Source organism: Salvelinus fontinalis, chromosome 40 (assembly GCF_029448725.1).
Source record: "Salvelinus fontinalis isolate EN_2023a chromosome 40, ASM2944872v1, whole genome shotgun sequence".
NCBI classification, from domain to species: domain Eukaryota; kingdom Metazoa; phylum Chordata; class Actinopteri; order Salmoniformes; family Salmonidae; genus Salvelinus; species Salvelinus fontinalis.
The window spans coordinates 18227645-18238162 of record NC_074704.1 but is presented as its reverse complement, the minus strand read 5'-3'; the positions used below and the strand labels follow the sequence as shown (position 1 = coordinate 18238162).

Genomic DNA, 10518 nt, shown 5'->3' with positions numbered 1-10518 from the left:
TTGTTACCTTTCGAGGCCTGTCCTGGGGGCAGTCTACCAGGGCTGGCAGGCTTAGTCCATCATGGCCAGCGGAATGGACATCTGTCTGGAACACTTGCTCTCCAGCACTAGCTTGGAGGGTCCCAGCCTGGGGTATAGGAACATAACGAAATACATTTAACTTAAGCCCTCTATTATTATGCCCACTTTGCCAACTATCAATCATAACCTTAGAATTACAATCAGAATTCCAATACTATTAGTTCTAACTGGTAGGTGAGGTGGTCCATGTGTCGTAATGGCGTTATTATCTCGTTTTAAACTGGTTTTCAACCCGTCATATTATTAGATTGCAACCAACTGGCCTCCGTTACAACCAGACATTTTGCAACAGAACTAAAAACTGTTTCTTACCTTTCGAGGCCTGTCCTGGGGGCAGTATACCAGGGCTGGCAGGCTTAGTCCATCATGGCCAGCGGAATGGACATCTGTCTGGAACACTTGCTCTCCAGCACTAGCTTGGAGGGTCCCAGCCTAGGGTATAGGAACATAAGGAAATACATTTAACTTAAGCCCTGCATTATTATGCCCACTTTTCCAACTATAAATCATAACCTTAGAATTACAATCAGAATTAAAATCTGAATTCCAAAACTCTTAGTTCTAACTGGTAGGTGGTCCATGTGTCTTAATGGCAATATAATCGCGTTGTAAACTGGTTTTCAACCCGTCATATTACTAGATTGCAACCAACTGGCCTCCGTTACAACCAGACGTTTTGCAACAGAACTAAAAACTGTTTCTTACCTTTCGAGGCCTGTCCTGGGGGCAGTCTACCAGGGCCGGCAGGCTTAGTCCATCATGGCCAGCGGAATGGACATCTGTCTGGAACACTTGCTCTCCAGCACTAGCTTGGAGGGTCCCAGCCTGGGGTATAGGAACATAAGGAAATACATTTAACTTAAGCCCTACATTATTATGCCCACTTTTCCAACTATAAATCATATCAATCTGTTTTTACAGCATATAGGTTATACTACCAAGAAGATAGCCTCATTACATATCAAGAGAGTTAGCCCCAGAATGAACAAACGTTTTTTTTATCACTTGTGAGACTTACTTTTAGACGATTTATTCTCAACGGTTTATGATTTCTATCCATTGTGCTTTCAGTCACCCTTCAGATTGGACCTGACATTTTTTTTATAAACAAATACATTTTAAAATACATTTCACTTTTTTTTTTACAACATCTTGGCCAATTTTGCTGTACTCACACAGAATTTTTCCTTTGTCCACTCAAAGTGATTTATTTGAACATGAGGATGACTGTCCTTTGCAAAGCATCAACTCAACTGAGCCAAAAGTAGCGCACTGAACGTTTTCTTGAGTTCGTTTACGTCACAGGCTTCTATTACGTCAACTACAAAAGCACAGAGCGACCACTCCGGGAAATTAATGCATTGTTTCTGATCACATACGATATCTAAAAAAAAAATACAATGTAACCCAATTCACTTTGGTTCAGTGAGGTTTTATCGTATTTTATGGATAAATGTTGCCCTCTGTTGGTCATAACTGAAATAGTCAGAAATTAAAGTCGTGCCGTCATCGGTCTGCACACTCCTACTATTGGACTTTTAACAGCTACCGTTAACGTAACATCTATTTAGTGTCAATAATATGGACCAATCAAATGATTATAGTCAAATAAACCAAATCATTGGTGGGTTTAGTGAGGGAAGACAGATGTAGTAAGCTGATATGATCAGGGCTGGCACACATATTGCCCATGAATGAATAAATGTTTTAAGCCAGATGTCTATTTGTCCAAGACAGTCATTGTTATGCCTATGCCCAAAATGCCCCATATAGCTTCCTGTCACACATCTATCATACTTTATACAAACTGGATGAATGCAGGCTGTTGGTTTGTAAATGTTATAAATAAATATGTATATATTATGCATATTATTATTATTGTTATTATTGTTTCAGTCACTTATCTTTTTGACCAGCACTGTTGGAGTTCAGATCTTAAGAATTTCACTGTACCCTGCAATTACATCTGCGACCCCTATGTATGTGACTAATAAACTCATCTAATCGAATGAAATCTAATCTAAATTCAGATTTTTTTCTGGATGAGGAAACCTAGTCAAACGTAGGTATAATTTACAGAAATGATAAATGTTTACATTATTGCTGAATAAGGCTATCACAGCGTACTTTTTTCATACCAGTGTTGTCAAACAAGAAATGATGCCGACAATTTAGTTTAGGGCAGCTGGCAAAATCCCGCCTACTTCGTTGGCATTTTCAAGATCGGCATTTAAATAGACCAATCATGGTTCGTTTTCAGACCAGTTTGGGGAGATTGCCTTTAAAATTGACCAATAGTGGCCACGAATACACGAGCACAGTGCTTCCGGACTGCCCATGTGAAACTAGCTTGCAGTGATACTCAAAGCCGATTTGAATTAACACCGGAAAGTAAGTGGTATTTTAAATGCATAAAAAATGTGCTGTATTGAGTAATTTTCAATATCTGCATGGATTGTAAATATGAAACATATTTCTCTTTCCATAATGCTCATAAATAGCAGCCATGTTCGAGTATATTTTTGTTGAAATCTTTGTTAAAACCTTGTGCAATCTGGCTAGCTAACTAACACATTTAGCATTGCGTCAAGCTAACGCTATACTAGCATTGTCGTGTCAGTTAGCCGTTAACTTCTGCTAGCATTGTGTCGCAGGTTGGTTCCGAGAATTACATTTTAGGTCAAGTTAGGCCCTAGAAATGTCTTGCTCGTTATTAATTTGAGCCAACGTTATTTGTGAATATTCACCTTGCATTTGAAACCCATTTCCCTTTATAGCACTTTGCTGTCACATAGTTTGAATGAGAGGAGGCGGCTGCCATTGTTTGTGCGGAGAGTGAGGCATGATTCCTTGTTCAACTTGATTGAATCGGGCAACTGGCTAACTACTGTAAACTGAGTTACTGGGTGGTCGCTGGTCCAATCCTTGTTTCTAGCTAGGTAAATTGTAATGATTATGTGCCAAATGTATTCGCTTCCCATTTTGCGTTCTGTCCAACTTTGGCGGTGTGAGTGCGGCCTGCTACTAGCATTATTAGCAGCCTAGCCGTTACCTAGCTAATGCTATGTAGGAATACACGTTAGACGAGTGTTTCCCAAACTCGGTCCTGGGGACCTCAAGGGGTGTACGTTTTGTTTTTTTTGCCGTAGTACTACACAGCTGAATCAAAAAAGGATCAAGCTTTGATTGAGTCAGCTGTGTAATGGTGGGGTTTACCCCTTGGAGTCCCAAGGACCGAATATGGGAAAACCCTGTGTTAGACGGGATTGGAATCCTCATTTAATCTAACCACGGTTAGATGGTGAGGAATTTTACATAGATTATTGAATTGGCATTTCAATTAACCTTCTGAATTTACTGTATTGTTGATACAGCCCTCCTCCCAAGCTAGTCTCCAGTCTTTCCTAGCTTCAACTAATGCAAGTACCCCTTCTCTAGAATGGCAGAGAACGACGTTGACAATGAGCTGTTGGACTATGAAGAGGATGAGGAGCCTCAGGTTGCCTTGGAGACCGCCACACCTGCTGGCAAGAAGGAGGTAAAGGGCTCTTACGTCTCCATCCACAGCTCCGGCTTCCGAGACTTCCTGCTCAAACCAGAGCTGCTCCGCGCCATTGTTGACTGTGGCTTTGAACATCCCTCTGAAGGTGAGCCTCACCGGCACTGCCCACCTTCAACCAAGGTCTGTTTTTGACTTTGTCCATTCTGTGTATGTCAAATAGCACCCTATTCCTGATATAGTGTACCACTATTGAGCTGGGCCGATAGGGCTTTGTTCAAAACTAGTGCTGTGTGTGTCTGGGCCCTGGTCGAAAGTAATCCACTATATATAGGTTGTTATTTGGGACTCGGACTATGAGTTATACATGTATGCCCCTTCAAGCATCACATCATACTTAAACTGGTCACCTCTGTATACCTGTCGCAAGACCCACTGGTTGATGCTTATTTATAAAACCCTCTTAGGCCTCACTCCCCTTCCCCTATCTGAGATATCTACTGCAGCCCTCATCCTCCACATGCAACACCTGTTCTGCCAGTCACCTTCTGTTAAAGGTCCCCAAAGCGCACGCATCCCTGGGTCGCTCTTCTCTTCAGTTTTCTGCTGCTAGTGACTGGAACGAGCTGCAACAAACACTCAAACTGTACAGTTTTTATCTCAATCTCTTCATTCAAAGACTCAATCATGGACACTCTTACAAAGCAGCCACAACTGTCAGTGTGATGTATTGTTGTCTCTACCTTCTTGCCCTTTGTGCTGTTGTCTGTGCCTGATGTTTGTACCATGGTTTGTGCTGCTACCATGCTGTGTTATGTGATGCCTTGCTATGTTGTCTTAGGTCTCTCTTTATGTAGTGATGTGTGTATTGTCCTATTTTTTTATATATTTTTTTTATGTTAAATCCCAGGCCCCAATCACCGCAGGAGGCCTTTTGGTAGGCCGTCATTGTAAATAAGAATTTTTTAACTAACTTCCCTAGTTACATTTCTGTCTTTCAGTCCAACACGAGTGCATCCCACAGGCCATCCTGGGCATGGACATCCTGTGCCAGGCCAAGTCTGGTATGGGCAAGACGGCTGTGTTTGTACTGGCCACCCTGCAGCAGATTGAGCCTGTGGACGGGCAGGTGAGTGGTTGAATAATGAAATTAATCTCTACATTGTGGAAGCAGCAACTGAATTGCTGTTACATTGAAGCCTAGACCTCCTGTACTAAAAATAGCTTTCAATGGAGAATCCATTGAGTGCTTTGTAGTTTAGGAATAGGCTTAATCTGAAACTGGGGATACTTGCATAAGAAAGTGTTTACTTCTAATCTCCAACTTTATTTAACCTTTTATTTGGACTAGGCACGTCAGTTAAGAACAAATTCTTATTTACAATGACGGCCTACCCCGGCCAAACCCTAATGACGCTGGGCCAATTGCAGTCTAAATTTGTTCTCCTTTTAATCTCACTGTTTACACAGCTTTTCTATCCTATTGGATAATCTTGTGTGCTTTTTGTTTCTCTGCTGTCCAGAGAGCTCTGTATTAAACATCCTCCCCTACCTACCTCTCTCTCTGTCTACCAGGTGTCTGTGCTGGTGATGTGCCACACACGAGAGCTGGCCTTCCAGATCAGCAAAGAGTATGAGCGCTTCTCCAAGTACATGCCCACCGTCAAGGCAGCCGTGTTCTTCGGGGGCCTGTCCATCAAGAAGGACGAGGACGTGCTGAAGAAGAATTGCCCCCACATTGTGGTGGGAACACCCGGCCGCATCCTGGCCCTCATCCGCAACAAGACCCTCAACCTGAAGAACGTGAAGCACTTTGTCCTGGACGAGTGTGACAAGATGCTGGAGCAGCTGGGTGAGTAGGACAGGGGGGCTGATGCCAGACGTGAGTGGCGGGAGGAAGGAGTAAGTTGAAACGTCACAGATGAATGGTCAATTTAAAACATGTGTTCCAATGTACCTACTAGCATACCACTTAGAATGCACTTCTAATACACTGTCATACTAAGTAGTAGTGGATCTTGGAACAGAATGTGATAGAGGGTGTGACTTAGGTAAGGATTTAGCCAAAACATAGGAAAGTATTTACATTTTATGTAGTCCTCGGATTTCAGGCTGAGTGGGTTGACATTTTGTGACGGCCATATTTTCCTATCGTCTCTCCCTCAGACATGAGGCGTGATGTTCAGGACATCTTCAGGCTCACACCCCACGAGAAGCAGTGCATGATGTTCAGCGCCACCCTAAGCAAAGAGATCCGCCCTGTCTGCCGCAAGTTCATGCAGGATGTACGTTGGACGGGGTTCTCATAACTCGTGGTTATGTACATGTTCTGAAACTTAAAGTAGCCGTTTTACACGCACACACACACAGATTAACCCATCTCCCTAAATTGCACTTTGAAGAGGCAATCGGCAGTATAAACATTAATGAAGCTTCTTCCTCGTCCCTGTTTCGGAGATATAGGTCTGGAGAAATTTAACCACTCTCAAATTCGTAGGGCAATGGATGCAAGGACTGACCGTCAATGATATCAGAATTATCAATTTGACCATGTTTTGAGACTAAATAGTTTATTTTTACGTTTACTTTGTTTACAAGCATAGGAATGAAACAAGCTTGTATGTTGGGTGTCGGGTACGAAAGTTGAACTAAGCTCATGGGCATTTGTTATTCTTTTAATTTTAAATGTCCAAAAATTGATGTAGAAACTGCTGATTGTCCTTTTTTAAAGGGATTTTGGATATAGCTTAATATTCATGTAAAAAGTTCCAGTCTAGCCCCTCTAAGCTTTGCCTGCTCGTGTCTCACAAGTGGCCATATCAGGGTCTGGGGCTCTTGCTCTGGACATTTTCGGGAGGAACAGTCCTTGCATTAAAGCTATAATGAAAAATAAATAACGTTCCCTCCAGCTCTAGTACTAGTAATTAACAATCATATTTGTAGTTCTTAATTTACCAACACAGAATGTGGTTTACTCCTGTTTTCAGTTAATGTAGCTAGGTTTATAAAACTGGCCCAAAGAGTGACACTTTCGCCATGTTACATTCATTAGGGTACACTAGCAAAATGCTTTGCCATAAGTCCAGGTAGTCCCTCCCTGTGTTCTGTTTGGTGCTTAATGAATATCTCCTGCAGCCCATGGAGGTGTTTGTGGACGATGAGACCAAGCTGACGCTGCACGGCCTGCAGCAGTACTACTGCAAGCTGAAGGATAGCGAGAAGAACCGCAAGCTCTTCGACCTGCTCGACGTGCTTGAGTTCAACCAGGTACGGACAGAGGTCTTTTCAGAGATTTGAATACTAAAACGTAATTTATTTTAGTTTTAATCTGAGTGCGTTGAAAGTATTTTGTCCGTGGATTTGAAAATCACGTTTTTAAATACAATTTTACTCATTCAAGTGAACTAAGTCTATGCACCGACAAAGTTTCTGCCTGTGAGTTTCATGCCCTGTGTTTTTCGTCTTCAGAGTGTACATTAATTGGCCAGGGTGCCATATCAGGTGCAGCATGGGTTTTGTGCCCCATGTTTGTCTTTGGTGTCTCACTGCCATTTTCTCCCCTGTCTGAAGGTGGTGATCTTCGTGAAGTCTGTGCAGCGCTGTGTGGCTCTGTCTCAGCTGCTGGTGGAGCAGAACTTCCCTGCAATCGCCATTCACAGGGGCATGGCTCAGGAGGAGAGGTGGGTTCTGACGGAGAGGAAGAAAATTACTGGCTAAACCCTACAGTTTATGCACTTGTTAAAATGTGTGAGGTTTTGATTGGTATAAGCAATATTAGGATATTGCTTACACTTTAAGACATATCAGATATTAATAAGTGCATAGGGTTTGGGGGTAGCTTTGGGATTGGGTCTTGGCTTCCATTGGGAAATTCTGATTTGGACAAAAGACTGTCCTCCGTCCTCTCTTATCTGTAAACCGATAAGTGTCAATTTGTTAGTAGGCAAACGGTGTCCTCGCTTCCTGCTGATGAAGCATAAGTATCCTTTGCTGAAGTTGAGATCTACCCCTCCCCTTTCAATCAGCTGTGTACTCTGAGAAGCATGCACATGTAGATATATATATCATTTTTTTTAAATACATTTTACCCCCTTTTCTCCCCAATTATAGTGGTATCCAATTGCTAGTAATTACTATCTTGTCTCATCGCTACAACTCCCGTACGGGCTCGGGAGAGACGAAGGTCGAAAGCCATGCGTCCTCCGAAACACAACCCAACCATGCCGCACTGCTTCTTAACACAGCGCGCCTCCAACCCGGAAGCCAGCCGCACCAATGTGTCGGAGGAGACACCGTGCACCAGGCTCCCTCGGTTAGCGCGAGTTGCTGGTGCGTGATGAGACAAGGATATCCCTACCGGCCTAACCCGGACGGCGCTAGGCCAATTGTGCGTCGCCCCGCGGACCTCCCGGTCACGGCCGAGCTCTGCAAGAGAGAGCCTGGACGCGAACCCAGAGTTTCTGGTGGCGCAGCTAGCGCTGCGATGCAGTGCCCTAGACCACTGCGCCACCCGGGAGGCCCCTAGCATGCACATATTGAAAACGAAAAGTAGCATATTGTTTTTATCCATAAAATGTCTAGTTAAATGTCTTTTTACTATACACATTTTAATTTGGGTTAAATGTCATCTAATTTCATACAAGCACATTTCCTCTGTTAGTTGACTTTTTTTTTTTTTTTTCAAAGGAGGAATGAGGAGTTGCACAATCAAATTGAGAATCTCATTTACTTGCACATTTTCTATAATAGTCATGTAGCAGAAGCTGTTATCCAGAGGGACTGAACAATAACTTTCTCTCAGACAACATTTGTGGGTCACAGTTTCAGTGTACCCACAGGAGTGAAGCAGGAAGTATAATGCCTGTTCTACTTATTCTAAGTGTGGATGCCTCCCTTCCTCCCCCAGGCTTTCCCGGTACCAGCAGTTCAAGGACTTCCAAAGGCGGATCCTGGTGGCCACCAACCTGTTTGGCCGAGGGATGGACATTGAGCGCGTCAACATCGTCTTCAACTACGACATGCCCGAGGATTCCGACACCTACCTGCACAGAGTGGCCCGTGCCGGCAGGTTCGGGACGAAAGGTCTGGCCGTGACCTTTGTGTCCGACGAGACTGACGCTAAGACCCTGAACGATGTGCAGGACCGCTTTGAGGTTAACGTGGCAGAGCTCCCAGAAGAGATTGACATCTCCACCTACAGTAAGCTATATCCAACTAGTCTAGCACTCATTTGGATTTTATGTTTTTTTTTTTTTTTCGTGGTTTTTGTATTAAATGTTACCCTATTCCCTATGTAGGGTACTACTTTTGATCAGAGCCACATAGGCTCTGGTTAGTAGTGCACTATATAGAGAATATGGTGCCATTTCAGACAACCATGTTTTCACTTATTTATTCTTTTGGTTTTTGTAATAGCCTTCATTATGCCAGTACTGCTTGCAATTGTTCCTTCAAAGGAATTGTTGATGAGCCACTTTAGAGCATTTGTTTATTACCTAGTCATTCCAAGTATGTGGTCTGTATAGCTGTCTTATGCTGAAGGTATCTATTTTTTTTGTGCCCAGCATCTGCAAGTCATTTTATGTGGGTACACTCCTTGATGCTATAAACTAACCTCCCTCTTTTCTTGTTTCAGTTGAACAGTCCAGATGAAAGTCGCCCCCTCACCAGTGAAGACGACATGTCCGTGCCCCTCTATCCCGGTCTTTTTTGGAGAGGGAGAATAAAATAATTTTTTATTTCTTTTTTTAAATGCCTCTCCCTGATCTCCCAGTTCATTAAGCATCACTTTTTATTTGATTTTTATCCTATCCTCCCAAGGCTGCAGTTTTAATGTTATTTTCCCTGTTAATGGTGGTTGTTTCTATTTTTGCTTAATGAAATCATTGACATTAAAATGTTTTATACAATGTTATGTCACTGTATGTCTTTTTCTTACTAATAGGGTTGAAAAATTCTGGCAATTTTCTGAAATTTCAAGAAATCGCTGGATGATTCTCTGCTTATTCCCTGCCTGGGAATGTTGGGAAAGTTACCAGAATTTACTAATTAGAGAAGTTGGCTTTTCACATTGCAGCATATCATTGAACATGAAAGATAAATGTTGGATTGAAATAAGACAGACCTACATTAACACTATAGAATATAATTCAATTTTGCCTGTCGCAAGTAGGGGGTACTACGATCATATTTTTAAAACGCCATAAATTAAATAAAATACACTTAACAAAAATATAAATGCAACTTGTAAAGTGTTCATGCGCTGAAACAAAAGATCGGACACAAAGCTTTTCTCATTCTGGGTATGTTTCTCCTTTGCCAAGTTAATCCATCCACCTGACAGCTTCTTGATATGCCATACCTGATTAAACAGCACAGCATTATCATTACACATGTCCACCTTGTGCTGGGGGACAAAAGGTGTGCAGTTTTGTCAGAACACAATTCCATAGATGTTTAAAATTTTTAGGGAGTGCAATTGGCATGCTGATTGCAGGAATATCCACCAGAGCTGTTGCCAGATCATTTAATGTCCATTCCCCTCGTCATAAGCCACCATGTTGTTTTAGAGAATGAATTTTGCCGTAGGTCCAACAGGCTTCACAACTGCGGCCCACGTGTAACTATGCCAGACCAGGACCTCCACAACCGGCTTCTTCCCCTGCAGGATTGTCTGAGACCATCCACCCGGCCAGCTGATGAAATTGTGGGTTTGCAAAACTGAAGAATTTCTGTGCTAACTGTAAACTATCAGGGAAGCTTGTCTTGACCTGACTGCAGTTAGGCTTCGTAACCTGGCAAATGCTCAGACATGTCACCCGTTGAGCAAGTTTGGGATGCTCTGGATTGACGTGTACGACAGCCGGTTCCAGTTCCAGCCAATATACAGCAACTTTACACAGACATTGAGGAGTGGGACTACAGTCCACAATCAAAAG

At 42.7% G+C, this 10518-nt stretch overlaps 1 protein-coding gene across 2 annotated transcripts; it reads left to right on the top strand.

Moving 5' to 3' along the window:
* Positions 1–2363: 2363 nt before the first annotated feature.
* Positions 2364–9494, top strand: LOC129839431 (ATP-dependent RNA helicase DDX39A-like). Of its 2 annotated transcripts, none has more exons than XM_055906884.1 (9): positions 2364–2472; positions 3520–3728; positions 4582–4709; positions 5156–5432; positions 5747–5865; positions 6716–6847; positions 7151–7260; positions 8487–8779; positions 9216–9494. In XM_055906884.1, the coding sequence occupies exons 2-9, from the start codon at positions 3521–3523 to the stop codon at positions 9230–9232; spliced, it is 1284 nt and encodes a 427-aa protein (XP_055762859.1). In that variant the 5' UTR covers positions 2364–2472; position 3520; the 3' UTR covers positions 9233–9494. The 2 variants fall into 2 exon arrangements, with proteins under 2 accessions (XP_055762859.1, XP_055762860.1); XM_055906885.1 differs by lacking the exon at positions 2364–2472 and adding an exon at positions 3002–3020.
* Positions 9495–10518: the final 1024 nt, after the last annotated feature.

What these genes read in the sequence shown, in the direction of transcription:
- LOC129839431 (XM_055906884.1), top strand. Translation starts at nt 3,521, where the DNA reads ATGGCAGAGAACGACGTTGACAATGAGCTGTTGGACTATGAAGAGGAT. An exon ending in TTGAGCCTGTGGACGGGCAG is followed by an intron (nt 4,710 to 5,155) that starts GTGAGTGGTTGA and finishes TCTGTCTACCAG; the next exon opens with GTGTCTGTGCTGGTGATGTG. An exon ending in ACGTGCTTGAGTTCAACCAG is followed by an intron (nt 6,848 to 7,150) that starts GTACGGACAGAG and finishes CCCTGTCTGAAG; the next exon opens with GTGGTGATCTTCGTGAAGTC.